The 26,465-nt window shown below is 42.1% G+C and overlaps 1 protein-coding gene across 1 annotated transcript in view; it reads left to right on the top strand.

The window, feature by feature from the left end:
* Positions 1 to 26,465, top strand: part of CTTNBP2 (cortactin binding protein 2) — a 124,707-nt gene that overhangs the window by 91,184 nt on the left and 7,058 nt on the right. The window contains 5 exon segments of the mRNA XM_015813551.1: positions 15,806 to 16,011; positions 16,274 to 16,459; positions 16,719 to 16,779; positions 19,405 to 19,537; positions 22,524 to 22,628. Coding sequence (XP_015669037.1) covers positions 15,806 to 16,011; positions 16,274 to 16,459; positions 16,719 to 16,779; positions 19,405 to 19,537; positions 22,524 to 22,628 — 691 coding nt within the window.

The following is a 26,465-nucleotide window of genomic DNA, read 5'->3' as shown; positions in this document are numbered from 1 at the left end:
CAAATGTCTCTCCATGCCTGCGGTCACAATAAAACTCAGAGTGTCTGTGTGCGTCCCCATCCGCATTTCTATTGGCTTAGTGATGATTGTTGCTGGGATCCCCCCTGCTCACGAGCCATCTAACTGGCAGAATGCGACTGGCACTTTGAGTGGTCTAAGTCTCATCCCTAGTTTCTCCACTAGGGCAGGGTTGCCCAAGCACCTGGTGCACCCTGAGTCCAGTAGGGCTGTTAGGCTGGCTTTTCATCTTGAGGATTGGACTATCAGTTCAATGGGGACTGTCACCAGGGTGATCGGGCCACTTACCAGAAGTCATCATCAGAGTCAGTGTTGCTCTCCCCCGGGCCTCCAATTGGGCCGGTTGGAGTTCTCTCACCATGTCTGGGGGAAGGGGTGAACTCTATGACCTCCACTCCTTCCAGGGCCATCTCATGGGCACGCAGCGGTGGCTTGGCAGGCTTTATGGCGCTTGGGGTCATTTTCTGGGCAGGTCAGTTGGATCTGCCCTCAACATCCTATTGCCCCTCCTTTCCGCACTTGAAGCAAGCTGTGGAATGTCACTGAGGGCTCTGGGTACCCGTCTGTGCTTTCAGGGTTCCTTTCTTCTCCAGGAAGGAATTTTGCTATCCCTTCCATGGGAGATGCTTGTTTTGGGCGAGGTTGATCCCTACTTCCTCAGCCAAGACATACCTGCCAGACAGAGTGAAGGAGGAGAATGATCCTGGAGATGCAGGCATTGTAGATGTTGGGGGGGGGGGGAATCCAATAAAGGCAAGAGAGAACACATCAAAAACATCTCACTTTAGAATTCAGAGGTTTACTTTATTAAAATTTAGAACACACATTAAATACTTACATTCAATAACCCATTGTAATGAGGACCAATTTGGACCAGCAGTCATAACAGTGATGGCAAGTGGCCCCGAGTTCCATCCAAACTCAAGCTTTTATACCTTAATTCTCTTCAAAACTAGAAACAGTGGTTTTGCAATATCGTGTACTTTCTGCTGACCACAACTTTCCACATAACTGTTCTTACACGTGTAAATATGAAATTTGCACCCATCTGCAAATATCAGTTCCTGTACCATTTCCCACAGCTCAAACCCTTATGTTCTAAATATACATATAAAACAAGCAAAATCCCCTTAAGCAAGGCATAGTGACAGTTTAGGTTACCAATATTTCTTTTGAATTGTGAAACTGGCTATAGCACAAACTTTGGTTCAGTATTGTTCTATGAGGCCTGGTTTGAATAGTCTAGGCCAGGGGTAGGCAACCTTGGCTCTTTTATGACTCGTGGACTTCAACTCCCAGAATTCCTGAGCCAGCTATGATTGTCTACCCCTGGTCTAGGCCTTACTTTGCATGCAAAACTATGGTATAGAATTTCTCCTTCCACAGTCCCCACTTCTTGTCCATAAGGACAACACTAAGCATAAGTAACAAGATAAAATTGAGCAAAACATGTATGCTATTGCTTCTTTGGCAACATCATGGAGTTTAAGACTCACATGAGGAAGGTACATAAGATAACTTCACCTTTGATTTAAGACCAAGGAAGGTCTAACTACTTGATGCATGAAGCTTGTCGCATATTGCTGTCACTGGCATATAAATGTGAAGGGATCACGGGGGTTGAAAGTCTTCAGTTGTTTCATAGGGGCGTATATATGGTCATCAACAGACATGCTCACGCTGGATTATTGCATGAGAGAGAGACCACAGAAGGTTGAATGGAAAGAGGACATGGAAAGGATTTTACTGAGGGGATCTGACTTCGAAAGGATCTAATTGACAGGGTCCAGCTGCCAGAGGAAAAGGAAGATTCTGGGGGAGCTAACGCTGGAGCTAACGCTAGTATGCATATTTATTGTCATGAGGGGCACCGGAGAAGGTTTGTGGGGGAGAGAAGATAGGCATTTTTTTACAGCAACTACCACTACCACTGTCCTAATAATGAGGACAGAGAGTAAGAGCATCAAAAATTTCCCTCCAATACCAGAGAATAAGTTAGAAAACATGTTCCAAAATTCTCCCTCTCCAAAGGACCCAAAGGGGTCTGGGTCTGTTTTATAGTCTGCAACAGCCTTACGTATTTTCACAGTGTTGTTACACAGGCTGCGGTTGCCATCAGGGATAAAAACACAGCACGATGAACCTATCACTTTGCATACTCCACCTTCTCGGGCCAGTATGTGATCAAGAGGCAATTGGTTTTGTAAAAGTGTGGTCCATATAGCAGTTAGTTCAGAGCCCATAACCTCTAAGCTGTTGACGGTAGTATTGGCCAAAGCTTCCAAAAGAACAGAAAACCTTTTGCATTGATCCCACAGCATGTTTATACCAATATTGGGGAATAACAGTACCAAAAAACTGGTTCCATCCATTGATTAATAGTTCTCGTTTATGAAGGCGGGCAGAAGTAGGGGCATGAAGGTCCCTGGGTTCCAAAAGGAGCAGGAGACCTGGAAAAACTACTCCTAAATAGCATCGACCTTTACAGCCTACGGAGGTATGCAATATGCACGATCTCTGCAAATGAATTGTAAACCAGGTGGGGCCGTAATGCCAAAAATCCACTTGGGGGGGAGGGTGTCAAAGACAAGTATTTCCTCTATGGAAGCCTGATGTTCTAGATGAAGGGGTCTAAGGTATGGCATGCCAGTATGCCTGCCCTCATACATCTTAATTTTCTGGGAACAATTGAAAAAGGTACATGGTTTAGAAGCAGATATCTGACAACACACATCATAAAAAGGTATATTAAGGAGGAAAGGCTAAACAATATGTGGAGATAGGGAAAAGCGGTATTTAACCTCATGAAGATCAGATTGGGACAATATTGTTTAGTACATGTCCTGGTCATAGCGTGGGTATTTATGCCAGGGGTCGAAATTGCACTTATTACCTTGCGCAGGATCGCAAAGCTTAGTATATGCATTCATTGTATACAGGCAGGGCCTAATCCTGGAATCTCCTGGATACTTTTTCCATGAGATGGTCATAACAACTGTGAAATTACAGGAGCTGTACCCCAATTCCTCAATATTCTGGGAGGCAATGCTGAGACCATGGGACTTGACACATACTGTCCCCACTTCACTGTCATGCAAAGGGTGGTATTGTAACAGAGAGGGGAATGATTGGCTGGCATCTGACTATGGTGGTGTGGGCCTAGGCCTAAAGTCTAGCTTACTTACAGCCAACAAACCATAAGGCCTATTTCTTTTTGTACCATGGTCGTGGTATGGCTCTAGCAAACAGGGAGACCATTTTATCAGTATCCCCTGCATATTACAAACCCAACAATTACTTAAATTACTAGTCCCATGGGTGGCACGATAAGCTTCAGTCATATCTAAGTAAGTATTAGTGGCAAACTCAGAAGGTACGGAACTAGGGAGAAGGCTAGACAAACCCAAAGGGGAATTCCTGCATCGTCATAGTACCTGTTGTAGTACCAGATCTTCGGGAGGATGATGATCACACAGGGCCTAGGTGGCAGAAAGAATGGTTTGAGGAGGCTGAATAATCAGGGTAGGGGGAAACAAGGTGTTATACATATTGAGAAACAATAACACAGTCATGATCCAGACTGTAGGCATGAGACATCTTATCCACACTGTCTCTTGTAATCATCTCCGGGCTTCCATTGGTGAAGAAGACTTAATTGTGGGGGAGTGAATCAGAGGCTTCCTTCTGTTGTTGCAGTCTGGGTTAGAGATTGTATGCTGGTGGGGAGCAGAGGTTACTAGCACTTACTCCCCTGTTAGGCAAAACTTCAGTCTTTGCCTTATTGTGGTCAGGTGCCTTGGATCACGTGACTTCCTTGTCTGGGGCTGGTACTTTCTTTCAAAGAAAGAAACCATACTTTCCTTGGTGTTTGTACTTGGGACCTGCAAACCAGAATGTTGTTTAAAGACCAGTGTAAGGCATTTGTTTATCTGCAGCCCTCAAGGAATTGCGTATATTCTGAATGAGAGCTGTAATGTCAGGAGAGGGAGAAGGGGTGGTAGACGGAGTGGTAGAAGCAGGAGTGTAGCAGGAGGATTGTAGCTAAGGCAAGGTTAACAAAGGGGTGTGTGGGGCAGAAGGAAACAAATGGGGGAAAGCAGGGAAGAAAAACAAGGGGGAGGGGAATGGGGAAGAGAAAGACATGGAGGAGAAAGAAGGGAGGGGAATGAGAAGGAAGGGGTGGAGGAGTTGCGTAGGGAGGAGGCCGAGAGGAGGGGCCTCTAGGATAGGGCTTTTCAACCTTTTCACCGATTGTACCACTTTTAGAATATGGCAATAGTTGAGTAACACCAGTCGCCTAGCAAGGTGTCAAAGAATTGATGACCAAAAACCCCCCCGGAAAAAAGTGATAAAGTACAGGTAGTCCTTGACTTACAACAGTTCACTTAGTGACTGTTCAAAGTTATAGCGGCACTGAAAAGAGTGACTTATGACCATTGTTCACACTTATGACCGTTGCAGCATCCCCAGGGTCATGTGATTTACATTCGGATGCCTGGCAACCGATTCATATTTATGATGGTCACGTTGTCCCAGGGTCATGTGATCCCCTTTTGCAACCTTCTGACAAGCAAAGTCAATGGGGAAACCAGATTCACTTAACCATGTTACTAATTTAACAACTGCAGTGATTCACTTAACAACTGTGGCCAGAAAAGTCATAAAATGGGGCAAAACTCGTTTAACAAATTGCTCTCCTACCTTTTATATCCTCTCTTCTCTCCTCCCCTTTTATATCCTCTCTTCTCTCCCCCCTTTTATATCCTCTCTTCTCTTGCCCCTTTATATCTTCTCTCCCCCTTTTATATTCTCTCTTCTCTCCCCCCTTTATTTCCTCTCTTCTCTCTCCCTTTATATCTTTTCTTCTCTTCCCTTTATAATCTCTCTTCTGTAACTCTAGCAGGACCCAGGCAGGCAATGCCTCACGCAGCTCCAGCTGAATCTCTGCCTGAAGACTGCGTAAGGCTGCCTGCTACCCCCAATCAGCTGGAGCTGCGTGGGCTGATCCTGGGCTCTCAGCAGGACCCAGGCAATGCGTCAACAGCTCCAGCTGAATCTCCACCCGAAGACTGCGTGAGGCTGCCTGCCATCCCCAAGGCCGCCGCCAATCAGCTGGAGCTGCGTGCTTTGATCCTGGACTCTCAATAGGACTCAGGCAATGCCTTGCGCAGTTCCAGCTGACTTTCTCACAAGCCTGTGCGGCACTGCCGCCGCTTCACTTCATCCACTTTTACACCTTTTTTTACACTTTTTTTACACTGCTGTTCAACCCATTGTATGTGTACCACCTGCCAGGTGCTGACGTACCACTAGTGGTACGCATACTACCAGTTGAAAAGCCCTGCTCTAGGATACTCAAGCAACAAGTCCAGGGTGTGGTCATCTTCAGGGCTGGGGGAAGCAGGGGTCAAAGGGCATATTCTGGTAGTGGGTAGCTTCCACTGCAGCATCTTTTCGAATAGCAGCAATAGAAGTTTTAAGATCTGTGATTTACTTTTCTAGCGTTTCCTTAGTATGTTTAGAAGATTGGAGATGGTGCTCAAAGCATCGTTTTTTCCATTTCAACGTACCAGACAAAAAATGCAGACCAATTGCCTGGCTTCTGAGAGTCATCAGCAGCGTCCAGTTGATAACAAAGGAAGTTGAGGTTGTCCCTATCAAAAATGGCAGAAAAAGGAAACTGGCACTTGGGGTCTTGACCCGTGAGAGCGTGCCATTCTGATAAGTATTGGCAAAACCTAGGCCCTTTATGGGAATGAATGTACCATGTTGGGGTGCCCTTTTCAGGGATGCCATTGGTCTTGGAGGGGTAGTTTCCCATTGTTGAGCTGCAGCTTCTTCCATTTAGTCCAGTGATCAGACTGTTCTAATTCGAAGCAATGATAGCAGGAAGTGTGTAAAAGCCAGGCAGAAAGGCTAGCGAGGAAAGCAAATAAGCAGAGATTGTTAGATGTAGAATTATTTAAGGAAATAACAGTAGGTGTGTGTATACACACTTAATGGAATGGTGGTGTGTATAAATGTGTGTGGTTACAGAAATATGTTCACCCAGCCGCCATTCACATATATTTTTCCAGATGCTTTGCCCATCTCTGGCCATCTCCCTCATGGGAGGATGGAACCGCAAATCCGAGCTACCACAATCCCTGTACCCTTAGGCACATCTCAATGCATTCACCAATCACCAGACATTCACACCTAGTAACAATCGCGTCATCCTTCTCTGGCCGTTTCCCTCGCGGGAGAACAAAACGGCAAATCCAGACTACCACAGTTGCTTCATATCTTTAGATATAGGCATGGCTGGGATTATAAATGCTTATGTAATACTGATATTGAATACCATATCTTCTTTTCTTCCTTTTTTTCCATCTCTTTTTGTTTTCTCCTCTAAGACAGTCCAGGGAACCAACTGTTCTGGGGGAATAGAAGGAATTTGAACCCAGCCAACACAGGCAGTCTTTATGTATGGAAGAGGTCCACACCTTCTGGGCAGCATTACAAATGCACACACACCCCAGCAAACAAGCTGACCCTTATCTACAGGAAAGAGGGTACAAATGTCAGTGGTGCAAATATCAGCTAAGACTATCGCACTGCCTCATTGCTAGGCAGAGAGTACAGTGTAAAACAAAAAGTTAGAGGGCCAAAGTGCTAGCACAAAGGCAAGCTGAGGTAAAAAGAAAAAATAAGTAAACGCAATAAAGGAAAAGGAAAAGTATAATGGCAGCAATGACGCAGAATAACCCAAAGGCAAACCGCGGCATAAAATTCAACCTTCATGGGGGAGTAGGCCAAACAAGGGTGCTAAAACAAAAAATAGCCCGATGAAAAAGGTTAAGCAAAGTATATAAAAGCAAGCAATTATACATAAAGGAATCAATAACTCTAGTGAGAGAAACAAGGTTAAAAGGTGCAATGCCCAAAACAGGAAGAGCAAGACTAACAGTTCAGTAGTTAGCCTATATACTATTAACAAAAGAAAAGGGACTCTGAGGTCAGCATGACTTCATCACTGTGATTTGTAGTCCTCATCAGGAGAATTAATCAAGGCATCATTAATCAAGGCAGGCAAAATATCAACTAATACAGCAAGTGCAGATTCAGATTGCGAAGTTTTATCACAAGACCCATTGAAATTCACGCATTCAGCATGGTCTATGCGACAATCTATGCAATGATAACAGCACTCAACCCAGCACTCACAGACACAAAATTTACACATACTGCTCTATCAAATGGGTATCGTTTAGGGGCAAGGCAGACAATGAGCAAACCCAGCTTGAACAAGTGCAACGGAATACTCACTATTCAAGTTGCCCGCCCAAAGTCCAAAAGAAAAATATCAAAGGAAAAGAAGAAGCAAACAGATATTGCAGGAGAAAACTGGAAGGGTAAATGCACAGAGCAGGTTGAAGCACAGCCAGCACACTGAAATACAGAAATGCTTAAAATCCACTGAACAAGGACATCAGTATGAGTGAATCAATATAGGCATCACAGGATCCATAAGGGCAAACACATCTCCTATGAACGATTCTACAATTCAGACAATGATAACGACAACAGCAGCCCAAAATGCACGCAGAGTTACAAAAGAAGAACATACCACAAGGGGGGGGGACAAAAACAAAAAGTTTCAATAATAAAAGTAGACAAATCAAACAATATCTTACCTTGTCACATGTCGTTGGTGAGAGGGTGAAGGACACTGTCAGAAATGAGGTGTGAGGACAACACACAAGGGCACGACCCTTACCTGGGGCATGACCTCAACCACTACAAGGGGGTGATCAGCCTCCCAGGAATGTTAGCTCCCCTTTGGGTCCCGGCCACGGGTTAGCTCTGCTCTCCAGAGCACAATTGCAGATTCCGGTTAATGTCAGACTTGCCCCAATCTGATCTCCTAAGGAAGTAAAACTCTCAACTCTGGTTGAAGGGGAAAAGTACTGTTACTAAGAGATGCTGATTGTAGTAGGGTCAGGTAGAATCTAAAGTTCCTGCACATCAATACAGAACTAACCCCTTAGTCCCCCCATCAGCCCTCCCTCCATGGTCCAGCTATGTGTAGCCAATTCAGCACCACCAAGATATTTTGACATATGCTGAGGTGTTTGGGCTAGTGAAATTCCAATCTCAGGGTAAACGGCCTTGAAGATGTCAGCACACCAGCACAAACTGAATCCCCAAACACTCTGTTCTTCCTCAACTGTCAATTTCCCTTTCCCAGTTTCCCATCATAAAGGTATACAGCTTTATTGTACATTTGTTCCCCCCTCCCTTTCCCAATTGATGGCAGAATGCCAACAAGGCACCAAGCTGAAGGTGATGGATCTGACAAGATGTTTCATTACCCAAGCTAGGTAGTATCATCAGCATTGAGCACCAAGGACCTTTCATTTCAACCCTGAGCTACAAATATTTTTCTTTATCAATACTGTGAATCGCAGTCCTCCTTAGGTATGGAAGCCAGCTGACTGGCTCTCTCAGCCCTCATAATAAACTACTTCCAAAAATATTACCAAGAAATTGCATGGATTTGTCCAGAAAGTTATCAATAATCAAGAGTGGCTCAAAGATACCAAACTAACTAATTAGCTAACTAATATTTGTCACTAAATATTATTAAAAGTATATTAAGCAGCAATATATATTTTAAGAGTATCATTCAGTATACATTCACATGACGTGTAAAGGATAGGGAAATGTTAAGATAAGGTAAGATGAAATAAGGTAAGAGGATAGGATAGGATAGGGATTTTAAATGTAAACATTTATGTTTAATTCTATTTTCAGAAGATTAGAACACAGCGTTCAATTAATTCGTAACTGCTATATGGATATAAGTTCCATCTTTTTAGGAACCCCAAAAATATAAAAATCTTTTTTTCACTTTTATCATTGATTAATATATATTTATTAGTTTTTGAGGTTTGTGCAAATGCAAATATATGGCCCTTAGACAAAATTCAACAAACCACAAACCTTAGAGAGTTTTTTTAAAGCCCTTGCAGCAGAGTTCAATGTCTGTGGTCCCAGAGCTACATGCAAGTTCCCAAAATAATCCAGAAGTCATCTAAAAATTGCTGCTGAATTTTATCATTTATTTTTATAAATAACTTTTTTATTCTTACAAACAATCCCAAAATATTAAGTCCATTATACCAGTATTTAATTTTTAAAACATTTAATAACATTCAGTAAAATGTTATTTATTACCATTGCTTCTATGCTGTTTGCATCATATGACTCTAAGCTGCTTACAATGCAATTACATCAAAATTGTCAGAGATATTAAAATATTAACTAAGTTTAAAAAAAACAAAAAAAAAACTAGGATCACTGTGCCAGATTGGATCAGATGGGTAGGACTGAGATAAGCTTAACCAAATCTCTGAGAGAACAGATGTTTCTTAAGCTGTTACTTTTTAAAGCATAAAATACTAGGAAGTAATCATACAACACATTTAATTCCTTTAAATCAAATTCTAGCTTTTGCTTGACCTTCTTCATCAGAGGAGTTGTGGCCCTTTGCTCCAAAGCACTGGGCACACCTGCTTTCCATTAATATGATGTACTGGTGAGAAAGTCCTGCTTAACTTTTGGCCATCACTCATAACTAACACTGCTTTTAAGACTTCACAACAGTATTAATAGCTGAACTGTCTAGCATGTAGATTGCTGCTGTCAGAACCCTCTCTGTCAGCCTAATTTCTCGGTCTTTAAATTTGGGATAAGGATGAATGATGATAGTGATGATGATATTATTATTATTAACAACAACAACATTAATAATAACAATAACAACAACAACAAAGTTGGAAAAGACCTTGTAGATAAGGTGACCAACTTTTTTACAATGAAAAGGAGGACACAAATAAATTGAAGAAAAAAAATATCGTAAATAAAAGAAACATTTTATTCATTGCAACAATAATACAGAATACAATATAATATGATAAATGCATAATAAAAACATTTGTAACAATAACATTTTATATTGTAATTATGCTTACACGCCGCACCCCTGCCCACAGCCGCCCCACCTGCTGCTGCCCCGCTGTGTAGAGCGGGCCCCGCGGCTCGCAAAGCACCAGCTGTGCCGGCTCTGGCTCCGGGGGGGCAGCCCGCCGTTGACACACCCCGCCTGCAGCTGCCCCGCCAGCACCACCGCCCACCCTGCACAGCCCCATGTAGAGCAGACCCCGCGGCTCCCACAGCATGGGGGGCAGCCAGCCACCGCCGCCCCTCACACCCCTGCCCGCAGCAGCCCCGCCGCCCCTGCCTCTTGCGCCCACAGCCCTTATTGCGCAGGGCCGAAGATCAAGAGAAAGTTATTGTGGCGTCGCTGCTCCAGTCTCCTCCAGGTATCTTCGGGACTAACTAGGAGATGGTGTAGTTGGGTAGCAGGGAGGGGTGCAAAGTTCCTGCCAATTCGCCTTCGCTGCAGACAACTTACATGTGCAAAGGTTGCCGGCCGGGTGCAGCAATTCCTATTGGCTTTCGAAAGCCAATAGGGGGAGTAGCACAGCTCATGCAAAAGTTGAAAAAAAAACCATCAAAAAAAGGTGCCAGAACACCGTTCTGAGCGTTCTATGAGAAAAAAAGCCCTGCAGATTAGTCTTCAAATATCGAAAAGGAGGACATGTAGGAGGACACTTTTCGAGGGAGGACAGAACTCACAAAAGGAGGACTGTCCTCCCTAAAGGAGGACGGTTGGTCACCTTATTGTAGATCATCTAGTCCAAACTCCTGCCCAAGCAGGAGACCCTACACCATTTCTGACAGATGGCAGTCCAGTGTCTTCTTGAAAGCTTCCAGTGACGAAACTCCCACAACATCTGAAAGCAAATTGTTCCATTGGTTGATTGTTCTCATTGTCTCCTTATTTCTAGGTTGAATCTCTCCTTGATCAGTTCGCATCCATTATTCCTTATCTGGCCTTCAGGTGCTTTGGAAAATAGGTTGATCCCCTCCTTTCTGTTACAGCTCCTCAAATATTGGAACACTGATATCATGTCTCCCCTGGTCCTTCTCTTCACTAGACTAGCCTTGCCCAGTTCCTGTAACCGTTCTTCATATGTTTTAGCCTCCTGTCCCTAATCATCTTTGTTGCTCTTCTCTGCACTTTTTCTAGAGTCTCAACATCTTTTTATAGTGTGAGGGCCAAAATTGGTTGCAGTATTCTAGGTGTGGTCTTATTAAGGTTTTATAAAGTGATATTAGTACCTCACGTGATCTTGATTGATTGATCGTGTTGAATACCTCTGATAATGCAATTTAGGATTGCATTGGCTTTTTTGACTGCCACCACACACATTTAATTGATTGGCTCATATTTAATTGATTGTCCACTAAGACTCCAAGATCCCTTTCACAGTTACTGCTATTAAGCCTGTTTCACTAATCTATATGTGTACTTTTGGTTTTCTTGCCTAAGTGTAAGACTTTACTTTTCTCTACATTGAATTTCATTTTGTTAAATAGGACCCAGTGTTCAAATCTGTCAAGAGCCATCTGGATCTTGAGCCTATCATCTAGGGTGTTTGCTATTCCTGCTAGCTTAGTATCATCTGTACATTTGATAAGTTCCCCTTCTATTCCCTTATTTAAGTCATTTATGAAGATGTTGAATAGTACTGGGCCTAAGACAGAACCTTGTGGTACCCCTCTGCTTACTTCCCTCCATGTAGACCAGGGGTGTCAAACTGGCAGCCGTGGGCTGGATGAGTCATGCCGAAACCACCTCCGGCAATGGGGTGACATTGCGAGTTTGACATTGCTGATGTAGAAAGTTACAAATCCATCTGATGGTGATGCTGTCTATCCCACTTTTTTCTAGCTTTCCAAGAAGTAGGTTGTGTCTAATTTGTTGAATGCCTTGCTGAAGTCTAAGTATACTGTACTATGTCCACAGCATTTCACTGGTCTACTAATTTAGTTACTTGGTCAAAGAATGAAATAAGATTGGTTTGGCATGATCTGTTTTTAACAAACCCATACTGGCTACTAGTTATAACTGTATCTGTTTCTAGATGTTCACAGATCTGTTTTTTGATTATCTTTTTCAGTATCTTCCCAAGTATTGATGTTAGGCAGATTAGTCTGTAGTTTCCTAGGTCTGTTTTTTTTTTTGTTTTTTTTTAAAGATGGGAACCACATCAGCTCTTTTCCAATCCTCTGTTAGTTCTCCGGTACTCCAGGATTTTTGAAAGATATGGTACAGTGGTTCTGAGATGACATCTGCCAGCTCCTTCAGAACTCTGGGATGTAATCCGTCAGGTCCTGGTGATTTATATCCATCAAGATCAGACAGATGTTCTCTTACCATTTTTTTGTTTATTTTAACTTTTTATTTCTAGTCTGTCTATTTCAGTTATTTTTTGGGGGTAGATTGGGCTATAATTTCTTTTTGTGTGAAGACTGATGCAAAGAATGAGTTAAGCAGCTCTGCTTTCTCTCTGCTGCCTGTTGCTTCCTTGCCGTCTTCTCTCTTTAGTGGACCAACTGTTTCCTTGACTCTTTTTTTCTTGTTATTTATTTCTTGATCTTTTAGGAAATATTGCTTTAAAGATGAAAAATTATAATTAAGTCTCAACAGGTTATGGAAGAAAAGGTTAAAAAAATCATTGTAGTAAGGATTTTTCAAAGATGGACCGTGACTGTCAGAAACATAGCTCTGTTTAAATATTTATTTGCTGGATAAATAAAACAAGACGCTAAAAATAAAGAAGCAGAAAAATTGCTAAGCATGTCTTTGTCTCACAAATGTCAGCAGAGTTTAATTCAGACTTTTTCAATTTATAAGCTGGTCATAAGGAATATTTTGAAACATAGCCAAAAGGAGTTTTCTTATAGGTATGGTTAATGTAACCACTTGTTTCTGTTTGTCAGAAGAAGGCTTCTGGCGTTGTTAAGACTAGTAAATCTATCACAGCATAAGCTTTCAGCAGTGCACTTCATTAAATATATAATATTTTAGCCCAAGGTATCTATTATAATGATCCACAAGTTTAGTTGTGAAATAGGGAATTTTAAACACTGAGGCCAGAGGAAAATTAAATGCAGGAAGTACAGTATTCAATTTAACTATTCTCTTTAATTTGCTCTATTTGTGAATTAAATATGAAGAAAGAAAGAAAGAAAAAGAAATGGAAAAGGGGTAGGGAAGGCAGATTTGTTCAAATTCCACATACAGAACAAACCTAGTACTTCTCCCTAATTTTAAATGAAATCCTTTTATACTCTTGTTTTTGTGTTACGAGGGCAATTTGGAAATAAATCTCCATTTGGTTATCAATGACAGACACTTGCAGATACAGAATTTGTATTATACACATTAGAAAACTACAACATTACATTACTTTTGGTTCCTTGGCCCCAAATCTGGGCTACAGGGGGTGGGGGTGATCAAAACCATCCCAACGGAACTACTTCAAAAGTTCTTGGGTGTGTCTAATGATGTGCAGGCAAGCATTATCGTAACCAACACCACACCGGAAGTCAGCATGCCACGATGCTTGTTATGGATGGCTCGTCTGAGTTTTCATAATGTTTCACAGAAGATGTCTGAATTGATGGTCAAACCACATTCCATGTACTTCACTATCAGTACTCCTTTGGCATCTTCACATTTAGTGAGATTTTCTTTGGCACCACTTCCGGTGTGGTGTTGGTTCACAATAATGCTCGCCCACACACCGCTAGACGCACCCAAGAACTTTCGAAGCAGTTCCATTGGGATGTTTTTGATCACCACCACCCCCATAGCCCAGATTTGGCACTGAGCGACTATTACTAAGGAATTTCAAACATTGTAAGATCTTATGACAAGTGCCTCAATTTGAATGGTGATTGTGTTGAAAAGTAATGTATTGCTGTAGTTTTCTAATGTGTATAATAAAAATTCTGTATCTTTGAGTATCTGTCATTGATAACCAAATGGAGGTTTATTTCCGAATTGCCCTCGTAGAATATATTAACTGTATATATTGCCATTCTGATACTGATAAATGATTAGCTTTTAACATGGTTTAGTTGGGAACTTCCTCTCTTTTATTTGGGAGTAATCTTTTGTGGTAAGGACCATTATTTTCATCTTCTTTGAACTCTGTTTTCTCATACTTTTCTACCTGTTGTATATGCTGAAATCTTCTGGGACAAATCTTTGTTTTTCGAGTCTTCTCTAAGTAGATCTCATCTCCTTCCCATATATTCATATCTACAAATTTATGTCATAAAGCTACAAATAGTTATATCATAGCATTATATAATGATTGATATAATATACCAGTGACACCATACTAGCATTAATGTGCTGGTAGATAATTAATTAATCTGATTATATATGGCTAGCACTAAGTTTCCTGATATTTTTTCCATTTTGCAGATCTTGCTTTCTGTTTCAAAAATATTACTTTTGTGAAATTGTTGTGAACGTTGTTAGCATTTTCTGAGGCTTTTGAGTGTTTTAAATCAAAGTCATAATCTAGTGTTGAAAACCAATATGATGGAATGGTAAACATGGAAGGACCCAAATAAATTCCTAATTCACCATAGAAATGCTCTGATTGACCTTGACCAATTATTCTTTTTTTTGACCGGCCCACCTACTTTACAAGTTAATTATTACAGGGGAACAAAGAATGGAGTACTATGTATGTAGCCACCTGAACTACTGAACAAAAGGATCCAATCAGGGTCGGTCACCAGGACCAGAGGTTTAGTCTTCCGAGTTTTTGGACTCGTGCTTGAGGCCCCCATCCCTAGGGAACTCCTCTCTGCCAAAAGCTCCCTGAGGATGGGGCTCCAGCATTAGTCCGAGAGCTCAGAAGACTAAATCTCTGGTCCCGATGACCAACCTGGATTGGATCCTGCAACATTGTCCTGGGACACGTAGACAGGTACTGTAGTCTTCAATTGACAACCACAAATAAGCCCCACATTTATGTTGTTAAGTGAGACGTTTGTTAAGTGAGTATTGCCCCATTTTACAACTTTTCTGGCCACAGTTGTTAAGTGAATCATTGCAGTTGTTAAGTTAGTAACTCGGTTGTTAAGTGAATCTGACTTCCCCATTGTCTTTGCTTGTCAGAAGGTTGCAAAAGGGGATCACACGACCCCAGGATGCTGCAGCCGTCGTAAATACATGCCAGTTGGCAAATGTCCAAATTTTAATTGTGTGACCATGGGAGTGCACAACGGCCATAAGTGTGAAAAATCATCATAAGTCACTGTTTCCAGCGCTGTTGTAACTTTGAATGGTCACTAAATGAATTGTTGTAAGTCAAGGACCACCTGTATTTGCCTTCATTCATTCTGAATAAAAGTTGGAATATAATTCAAATAAAAAAAATATGACCAACATATTCTTTTTCTATAATTCATTGGTTTTAAACCTAATGTCTTTTTGTGCCAATACAATATCAGAGTTTCCCCCGCTCCCCCAGCTTTGGACAACTAATTCCTTAGCATTTTGAAGAAAATCAGTGCTTTGAGTCAGATAATATTCTGATGCTGATTTATGATGTCAAACTGCAACTAATATTTTGTCAAAGTTATGTGGCTTCTTTGAGTACTTTTTTTTAGTGAATATCACTGTTCGGAAAAATAACAATAGAGACACGCTACCACGTTGAATGAACTACTGTAGATAAAACCATTATAATTTGAATAGCAGACTGGTGGCCAGATCAATCTTAGCACTTCCCTTTTCCTTATATTTGCATCAGTGTCTGGAAATGATAGTTATCTCTTCATCCTATTTCTTTTTTCCTTCTGCTTCAAGGTGGATGTCAAAATTGTGGAATGCCATTATTGCTCCCCGAGTTCAAGAAGCAATTCTCTCCAGAGCTTCTCTGAAAAAACCACCCACCTTTGGACAAATGGCAGTCAAGAAATGTCCAAGCCGAGGGCAGCAGGCAGTAGTGAAAGCTGCACTCAGCATCTTATTAAATAAAGCAGTTCTGCATGGATGTCCTCTTCCCAGATCAGGTAAGCTGTGGGAAATGTGTAAATCTCTGGAACATTTACTTTTGCTGTTGTGATCTTTAGTTTTCTTTATATAAGCTTTTTTGTTAATTCCTGGGATCATGAGCTTAGAGTGAAAGTTAGGTCAAAATGAAACTAAGTGGGAAAAATACTCTTTTAAACAAAAGACTTAATGCCTTGCAACTGCACTACACTTCCTTAATACCTTGGCAACCGCATTGCACCACTGCATTGTGACTTGTTTCTTTCATTTGCATTATTACAGAAATAGAGCTGTACATTGCAGATTTTAAAGGAGGAAACTTTCCTCTCTCTATGGTATCAAACTACAAGAACTGCCCCAAGAAAAAAGGAGAAAATGTTGCTTGGAGAAAAGCAAACACAAGTCCACGTAAGAAGTCACACTACTCATCAGCCCAGTCCTGGAGTAAGCCAGAGGGAAGTGCAGAAGGTAAAATATTGGAGGAAATTGGGAGGCAGCGGGGATAATTTATTTGGACACTTCAAAACTCCTTATTGACATTTAATAAACCCAGTCAAGGGTTTTCATTTTTTAACTTTTTTATCAACTGTGTTTAAATCCACTAAGCAATTTTGGGAGCATAAATTTTCTTACTTGTCCAGGGATAGTTGCAGAACTCTGTTCAAAGATAGAAAAAAAATGAGCATAAAATATGGATTTCTGACTTACGATCCTTTCTCTCCAGTAGGTATTAAATCAAATAATTTATTGAAGGAAAATGGGAATAAAGTGTCTTCCTTAGAAAAAAAGTAAGTTCTGTGTTTGCATGTGATATCTGTCCCTTTCCCAAGGAAATTTCACATTATAGTTTTGTAGCCATCAAATGAATCAATACATCTTACTTATCACCTACTGCAGGGATCTCCAACCCCCGGTCCACGGACCGGTATTAGCCCACAATCAGTTAGGAATGGGGCCGCGCAGCTGGAGGCATGCAGCGAGTCGGCAGGGGTCTGGGCAGGAGCTGGAGAGTGGCAGGGCAGAAGCCGGCTTGTTCAGTGCAAAGATTCTCCAGTGGCTGCGCTTGCAACTGGCTTGCAACATCTGAGCTCAGTGTCCTTCCTCCTCTTCCTCCTGCTTCTTGTGCTCTCTTCTTCTGCCTCCTCCTCCTCCTCTTCTTGCTTCCTCTCCCTCCTGCTACTTTTTCTCCCTCCTCCTCTTCTTCCTCACTTTCTTCCTCTCCCCCTCCTGGCACCCCAGCTGGGCTTGTGCTCCCTTCGCGCAAGTCTCCAAGTTTGCAAGGCAAGTGCCCACCAGCCGAGCTTGCAACCAGGGGCTTCCCCAAAACCTCCCCCCAAGGTATGTGTTTGTGAGGGTGCTTTCTCAGGGTGCAAATAGGGGCAAGGAGAAGCTACCTTTCACTTTAAGCACTGCGTCTTCAGGAGAATCTCTCTCTCGTTTGCACCTTTTCTAAGACCGCTGAGGTTTTTTGCTTTTGTTTTGATGGTGCTCCAGGTGCCTCATGTTTTGGCAATTTCCTGCCTGCTTTTTGTGGTTTAATTTGGTGTGTGTATTTGTGTATGTATGTTCATGTTCCTTTCTTCATGCAACTCTCAAGTTTGCAAGCCAAGTGCGCTCCTACCCGGCTTGCAATGGGGGAGGGGGGAGGGAGGAAGCTACATTTCCCCTTAAGCACTGTGTCTCCAAGGGAATCCCTCTCTCATCTGCATCTTTTCCAAGGCTGCTAGGCTTGCGCAGTGCCCTTCCCCCCCCCCTTTCTCTCTTTTGGAATGATTTTCTCAGCACTTGCGCAACATGCTCGGTCTTTGGTTTGTTTTGCTGGAAGGCCGAGTTTAGGATTGTCTCTTTTCCTACCCACTTTCTTAGAAACAGAAAGTCACTGGTCTAATCTAATACAATGTAATAATAATAGAAATAAAGTGCATTATTTATTTGTTTATTTAGAAAATTTAGAATAAATATAATGAATCATCCTGAAACCTCCCCCCTCCCCAGTCCCTGGAAAAATTGTCTTCCATGAAACCGGTCCCTGGTGCTCAAAAGGTTGGGGACCTCTGATCTAGTGTATGTTTCTCTGTTATTGCACAGAAATTATAGCAGTCAATGTTGTACACAATTTTTAGTATGATGGATGAATTTTGTAATTAAGACCCTATTCTTTAGGCCTTTTGCAAAAAAAATATTTCCAATATTTGCCAAAATATTGCACAAGTAAAAAAAAATCAGTGGAAAAAATCCAGAGATTTTACTGTGAATATTGTATTGGAAAATTTACTCAATTAAATACTCTATTAATATCCCAGAAGTGGTTGAAAATAATTTGAATTTTATTAGGAATAGAACATGCCAGTAAGAATATTACCGAATTTTCTTTTCTTGTCATATAAAATACATCTTTCTTTTAAACAGCTTACAGGAAGAAATTATGCAGAATTGAAATTTAGAACAGAAGTCTCTTTGATAGGTTCTAGTACTTCTTCACTGTAGACCATTAGGAAAACAACTAGAAGAATTCAAATATCAATTCCAGAATAATTAGGTTTACTTTTTTCAGAGATTTTGAGAATTACCCGTATATACTCGAGTATAAGCCGACCCGAATATAAGCCGAGGCACCTAATTTTACCACAAAGAACTGGGAAAAAATATTGACTCGAGACATTTAGTGATTGCATAGATTTCCCCCCCCCCCCAAAAAAAGAACTATGGTACTCACTTTCCTTGGTTCTCGAGACGCGACTCGAGTATAAGCTGAGGGGGGCATTTTTCAGCACAAAAAATGTGCTGAAAAACTCGGCTTATGCTCGAGTATATACGGTAAATAGTTTTAGATATGAATAAAGTATGTGCAAATTGTTTTTTCCCAAAATATTCCATTTGGATTAGCTACTGTATGTATCATTTCTGTCTGAAGCAAATCTCTATTTATGCACTACTAAATAGTTTTGTGAAGTCCTTGGTGTTCTCTGAGCTTTGTTGTTTGCTTTCAGACATTTCATTATCTGATTAGATAACATCATCAGTGTAGTGATTGTGGGGTTTGCTCTCTGGCAACTCACTAGCACTGATGCTATTACCTAGCTGAATAATGAAATGTCTGCAAGTGAGCAATCAAGCTAAGAGAGCACCAAAGACTCCATAGTTTAACCCTGAGCTACATATATTATCTTCAAATGGTACCCTATAGTTTAAAACCTGTTTTAAAAAACCAATGAGTTCCTTTTAGTTGAAATACTTCCGGCCAACTAAAAATAATTGGATTGAACTTTTATTGCATGAATCTAATTAACTTGCCCTGCTTCCATGTATGCTTTCTCTATTAAACTGTAAAAGACAAACAACATTTTCATAGCTCCATCTTATAGATTGTCATTTGCTATGTTTTTCAACATAATTTTGTTTTCCTTTCCAAGGTCTCCCAGAGATGATCCATTAAGTGTGTTAAACCTGGAACAGAGACTATCTATTTGTTCAGATGATGAAGTGGACCTTCTGCAGGAACTTCAAAGTATTTGTTTAAGCAAATCGGAATCTGACATCAGTAAAGTATGTATTACTTACTCTTTTCTACAAAGAGTCGTCAGCTCTAAGTTTCTCTATATTCTATTTTCTTTTCCTTGTATTTTCTCTAACCCCTGCAACAATTTCCAAGCTTTCTTGTGCAATTTTTCTTTCGATTCTTAACAGTTACACTGTATATCCTGTACCCTATTTTGCCCTGTACTTCAGCCTGCCTTTCTCTTACCATCTGCTGTGGAAGTTCTTTTCAAAGTATCTAGTGTACAATATATGTTAATACAAAACGACCATTCCCTATTATGTTGCCCCATAGAAGTCTGACCAGCACTGAGTTTGTTATATATTTGGCATGTTCGGTTAAAAATGTTTGTTCATACCTAGCTAGTGTTCTTTTATGGTACTGCCTTTTCAGCTACATTATGACTATTCTGTTTTGTTTTAATTGAATTTTAGGACTATATGACCATCTTTATTTCACCTTCATATCTCAGAATGAAGGAGATAAATTTATCATTAACATCAGGATCATTCAGCATGTCCAACATTGTATTTCTCATTTTTTATCTTCCTTTTTTCTCTTCATATATTTTGCGTATTCATAAACCTTGCCCTCTTCCATTTTAGACACAGCTTTGGTTTCTTTCCCTCATTTTGCTTTGATAGCTAGGTCTTTTTTTACAGAGCTTACTGGATTTATTCCACCCCCATGCCAACTATAAGCAACATTTCTGTGCTGTTGGACACTGCCAGCTGGCCTGCCGAGGGAAACAAAATTGATAGCTAGCTGATGTTCTATCCCTTTCTTGTTCTTCCTTTTCTTGCCTTTATTTTCACCCCAAGTAAATAGTTTAAATCAACAGCTAGTTTTATGTAGTGTTAAAGTATCAGGCTAGAAACCAGGAGATTGTGAGTTCTAGGGACACCTTGAGCACAAAGCCAGCTAGGTGACCTTGGGCCAGTACCTCCCTCTTAGCCCCAAGAGGGAATGGGACAACTTGCCACAGCCAAGTCACTGCGGCCAACTCCCCGTGGCCAACTCACCACAGCCAACTCGCCATAGCCAGCTTGCCCTGGGACAGCTCACTGCGGAATAATTTAATAATTCTATTTAATTATTTAAAATAAATTAAAAAATATTTTAATTTTTGTCGATCACATTTCATTCTGTCCCTCCTTTCGCATCCTTTCTTTAATGATTCTATTCCACCATTTCTTTGGTATTAGTGTAACTTTTGTCCAGCAATGAGTTGTCCTGTGGCGAGTTGTCCCGCAGCAAGTTGGCCATGGTGAATTGGCCGTGGTGAGTTGGCTATGGGGAGCTGGCTGTGGCAAGTTGGCCATGGCAAATTGCCCCAAGAAGGAGGCAATGGTAAACCACTTCTGAAATCATACCAGGAAAACTAAGGGATTTGTCCAGGCACTTGCCAAGAGTCAACAATGACTTCAAAGCATGTGCATGCGCACACCCACACCCACACCCACACACCCATATGCACAAACACACAACAAAACCAGACAAAATAACCCTTTTTATGGGGGGAAGAAGAAGAAGAGGTAATAGCAAAACACAATGCACCTTCGCTACCAACAGTCCTGAAAACTGGATAGTAGAGTAAGGTGGAAGTACTTCTGAGAAATTGCCTGTCCCCAAAATGTCTTTGTATTATTTCCTCTGGAACAGCAATTGAGCAAAACTAATTACCTTCCGAAGTTAATTGACTCAGCATGCCAAAACTATTGAAAGTCCTAGGCCAGGGGTGTCAAACTCGCAACATCACGTGATGTGATGCGACGTATTGCAACTTTTTTGCCATTGCCGGCAATGGGGTGGGCACGGTTTCGCTATGATGCATCCAGCCCACGGGCCAGCAGTTTGACATCCCTGTCCTATGGCATTGTGGAGACATGTAAAGGCAATACTAATTTTGACCAGCAGCACCTTTGCATCTGGAAATATAGAGTCTTGACTCTGTCATTTAACTCGGGTCATTTCTCTGTTTTGTCCTTTTAGAAAAAAAAGGGTGATTTATGCTTTTGTGGAAACCCCCCCACACTGCAGTTTTCTCCTCTTTGTTTCCATTGTATGGCCTTAGCATACTGCCCTATATTCAGAGCTCTGCCAAAATAAGTCAATACTTCTGTTATCGAGATCATGGCACCTGTCCTTTAATCAGCTTATTATTTTTCTGTCTGGGATCTAGCAGAATATACCTCCCTGTGATCTTTTGTTCTTCACTCCACCATTTACCTCTCTCCAAAAGTCATCTTCCCTCTTTTCAAGTATGTGTCTCCTCTTCAGTGTTTCAGATTTCATTAGTATTGTACAAATTAACTCATGCTCAGACAGATGTCATAATGCAGAGACTTTTAAACATTTAAATAGTGATGACAACCACAAATTTTATACTGGATTAAGATTTTGTTTACAAATTGCATTTGTCATATGGGGAATTGGGGAAACCCATAAGTGTGTCTCCTCTGTGTTTAGATTTCATTTATATTGTATAAGTTAACTCACCCTACAGAGAGATGCCACAATAAGGAGACTTTCCAAATTTCACAACAAAATTCTTGTGAGGTCCTTGGTGCTCCGTCAGCTTGGTTGTTTTCTTGCAGACATTTCATTTTCAAAAATGTCATCAGTGCTAAAAATATTTGTTGCAGATGTCATGGATTTATTTCGCTAAAGCCAAAGTTGCAAGACAAAATCTGAATCCCAAACTTTCTCACCCAATGTTTGCAAGACTTTACTGAATAAATATAGTAATTTAAAAAGAAAATAGTGACTTATGGATGTTCTTTAAACATTCCATTTTAAACTGATAGATTTGACATATATTTATTAAAGACTAGGAATATGTTTGGTAATTCAAGACAAAAATGTATAAATCTTTCATGCAATGATGTATTTTAATATAGTATTTCTATGAGTATATTGTTGGTAAGGCTTTTTATATTGTTAGGAATTCTAATGTAAGAATAACCCTCCCCTCTTCTTATCCATTTTTCACAGATAATAGATTCAGAGGATGAGTTGCTTCTGACAATCAGCACTCCTCAGAAGGATCCAGTGTTTTCAGCAAACATCAGGAATACAAACACATCAGCATCACACCAGGTACATGAGAAGCTGCAGGGCATGTGATAGACGTTTGCAGTGCATGTTCAGATCTTTACATATGAAAAAAGTAGGATCATTCTGAGTTTAACTGAGCCTATGTTATGGGTAAAATACAGTTACATCATTCAATCCCAGTTAATAATCTAATAATCGTATTCAGGATTAATTGCTGTTTTCAAGGGGTTTTAAAGGCAGACTCTACTATAGCACTTTATTTAATAGATTTTCGTAATTCAGGCCAAACTGTCCCCATCCCAGAACCACTTACTATCTTGTATCTATAACAAAATTATGGAATGATGAGATGAAATTGGCCTCATATATTAGATATTTTCTATAAAGGAGACAAGAAAAAAGGATTTTAAAAATAACACCTTCTAAAGAAAAGAGTTGAGCAGCTCAGCATTTTGAGGAGAACGTTGGGTTTTGGCCATTGAAATACATTGGTATCATGCAGTGAGCTTTCCAGATGGCTGCAATTGTCATGGAAACCAAAAAGATGTAAAGGAAGTGACTGCCTGAAATAGAACTGAGGAGGAAGGCTGATAGAAGATGCAGAGTTGCTGAAGGGCTTCTCTGTTTCCTCTCTGCCCCCCCCCCTCCCCGCCCAAACCTCCCCTTCACCCCATTGATCTTCCTCTGGAAAAAGAAGGCAGAAGAAGACAAACAGAGAATCCAGCTTAGAAACATTTGAAAGGTTGAAGCCTTTATGAGATTCTGGTTTCTAGGCAAACAGCAGGACCCAGAGGAAATTGAGGAGAGAAAGGTTGCAATTAAAAAAAGCAGGCAATGTGCAGAAATGTTCCCCAGTGGCTGAGCTGGTAGTTGAATTCTGGAATTTTGCATTATTGATTTGTTTAAAATTTACATAGCTTATAAGCTGCTTCAGCCACAAATACCTCTAAGCAGCATGCAATGATGGAATGAAAAAATAAGAGCAATAGACAACCCATGACCTCTTGAGCCATCGTTAAAGAGATATTTATTGACCAGATTCCTCAATGCTTTCAACAATGGCAATGCTTCTAATGTGCTTGAAAGGGTCTTAAAAATTTACAGAGACATTTAGAGATGGATCTGCCTTGAAATTAGCCCATGTTGAACTGGATAACACAGTCAAACTTTAGCACAGGATATATTTTATGAAATTTAGTGTTATGTCATAAACTGTTTTATGATGATTTTTATGTCATAACATGCTTTATAAATTTTACCAAATGTCATTTCTTTGGGAGTCCTGGGTCGCAGATTTTGGATGCATTAACCCATTTGAAGTAGCTTGGTTCAAAAATTGTTGCCCCATGATGCACCATTTCACCCAGTTAAAGGTCTGAGAACATGAGCTTTAGAAGTATATACATGTCTAGTGCAAGAACCCAATGTATCATTCTGTGGCATACTGTTCCCAAAACAACATAGATTGTTGCTTACTGTGGTAGGGAGACTACATCTCTTGGTCATAACTGTGGAAGTTATGCAAAGGCTTCTACTGGCCATGATTGCACCAGCTCAAATCACATCTGTGAGTTCAGAAGAAATGTGCAGATCAGCGATGTAGTATCTGACTGGAGAGATTTTATGGAACTTTTGACAGAAGGGGCGTTGTCTTACCTGAACGCCTTTTCTCAGTACGGAGATGGAGAATCCACCGGTGGGTTTTCTCTGTCTGCCTGCTCCTGAGACCAAGTAGCCAAACTTTGACACGCCCCCTGTTGCTGTGAGATCCAGTCTTATTGAGGGCGAAAGCGGCTAATGATGTGCTAGGTATTGGCTCTCTAACCCCTAATAACGGCCTGACTGACCTAAGGGTGGGCGTGGATTCTCCATCTCCGTACTGAGAAAAGGCGTTCAGGTAAGACAACGCCCCTTCTCCAGTACAGGAGATGGAGAATCCACCGGTGGGACATACCAAAGCCTCACTGTCCCAACGGGTGGGAATCAGGTAAGGCCGAATCCGCAGTCCCCGCAATCACCTGTTGGAGCACCCTTCTACCGAAGGAGGCGTCAGCCGAGGCAAAGCGATCAATTTTATAATGGCGCACGAACGGGGAAGGTGAAGACCATGTCGCAGCTCTGCAAACTTCCTCGATGGAGGCCTGAGTGGCCCACGCCGCAGATGTTGCAGCGCTGCGAGTGGAGTGCGCCGTGATACGATCTGGAACCGGCAGGGAGGAGGACTTATACGCCTCCGCTATGCAGGCCCTAATCCACCTGCCGATGGTGGAGGTGGACACCCTCTGTCCTAAAGAGGACGGACGAAACGAGATGAAGAGGGCCTCAGACTTCCTAAATGGCGCTGTGCGTTTGATGTAGCACTTTAATGCCCTGCGAACGTCTAGCGTGCGCCACTGACGTTCCAGGTCGTGAGAAGGATTGGGAGAGAAATTTGGCAAAACGACCTCCTGAGTCCTGTGAAAAATCGAGTTGACTTTAGGTACAAAGGTAGGATCTAAGCGAAGGACCACACGGTCCTGGTGGAAAACGCAGAGATCCTCCCTGATCGAAAGGGCAGCTAGTTCCGAGATACGTCTGGCAGACGTGATAGCTACAAAGAACGCAACCTTGAGAGACAAAGCCCGCAATGGAACCGTGTTAATGGGTTCAAAGGGGGGTTTAACGAGTGCCCGAAGTACCCGAGGGAGCTCCCAGGAAGGGTATCGGTGCACCACGGGAGGTCGAGAGTTGGATGCGCCTTTAAGGAAAGCACGTATCCTAGGATGTTGAGCTAATGGACCCGAATTGGCACAAGACAGCAACGTAGACAGGGCTGCCACCTGCCTACGAATGGTGGCAGGCGCCAGCCCTTTGTCCAAACCGGCCAAAAGATATTCAACAATTTGAGGAATGGTTAAATTGTACATATCCAGTTGTCTGCCACACCAATTGCAGAAACTTTTCCATGTGGAATCGTAAATGCGATTGGTAGCGGGTCGACGAGCGGCCTGGATCAAAGAGATTGCTCGTGGGGAAAAACGTTCCTGTGTCATGATGTGGTGCTCAAGCGCCATACGGCTAACTGAAGCCACTGAGGGTCCGGGTGTTGAAGGCCCCCTTGTTGTAGAGACACGCGACTCGGGGGAATCTGCCATGGGGAAAAGACGGAAAGGCTCATTAGGTCGGCGAACCACGGCCTCCGAGGCCAGTACGGAGCCACCAGAACCAACTCCGCTCTCTCCAGTAGCAGCCTGCGTATGGTCGCCGGAATGAGCGGTAGGGGAGGGAAGGCGTAGAGTAGGCCCTTCGGCCATGGAGTCCTTAAGGCGTCCGTCCCCTCCGCCCCCGGGTGGTAATATCGGGAGAAGAACCTGGGGAGCTGTGCATTGTTCGTTGACGCGAACAGATCGAGGACCGGAAGGCCGAATCTGCGTGTTATCTCTGAGAACAGGACCGGATTCAGTCCCCATTCCGAGGGATCTATCGTGGCTCGACTCAAGAAGTCTGCCTGTTGATTCCTGTCCCCAGAGATATGCTCTGCCCTGAGGGAAGCCAGGTTGGTTTCCGCCCAGGACCCCAGTAGCCGGGCCTCGGTCATGAGGGACCTGGACCTGGTACCTCCCTGCTTGTTCACGTGGGCTTTGGACGCCATGTTGTCCGTGAGGACTAACACGTGACGACCCTTGATACAGTGGCTGAATTGACGGAGGGCTAGGTGGATGGCCCTGAGTTCCAGCCAATTGATGTTGTGTCTCAAGTCTGCGCTTGACCAACGGCCCTGCGCAAACTGAGACTGTAGATGGGCACCCCAGCCGAACAGGCTGGCATCCGTCGTGATGGTAAGACGGTCCGGCTCCTTGAAAGGTGACCCCTTGGTCACCGCTCGCGAGAACCACCAGC

The sequence above is a fragment of the Protobothrops mucrosquamatus genome, unplaced genomic scaffold (genome assembly GCF_001527695.2).
Source record: "Protobothrops mucrosquamatus isolate PMUCROS unplaced genomic scaffold, P.Mucros_1.0 scaffold167, whole genome shotgun sequence".
Lineage (NCBI taxonomy): Eukaryota > Metazoa > Chordata > Lepidosauria > Squamata > Viperidae > Protobothrops > Protobothrops mucrosquamatus.
The sequence above is the reverse complement of the archived record's forward strand: the minus strand, read 5'-3'. Positions and strand labels throughout refer to the sequence as shown.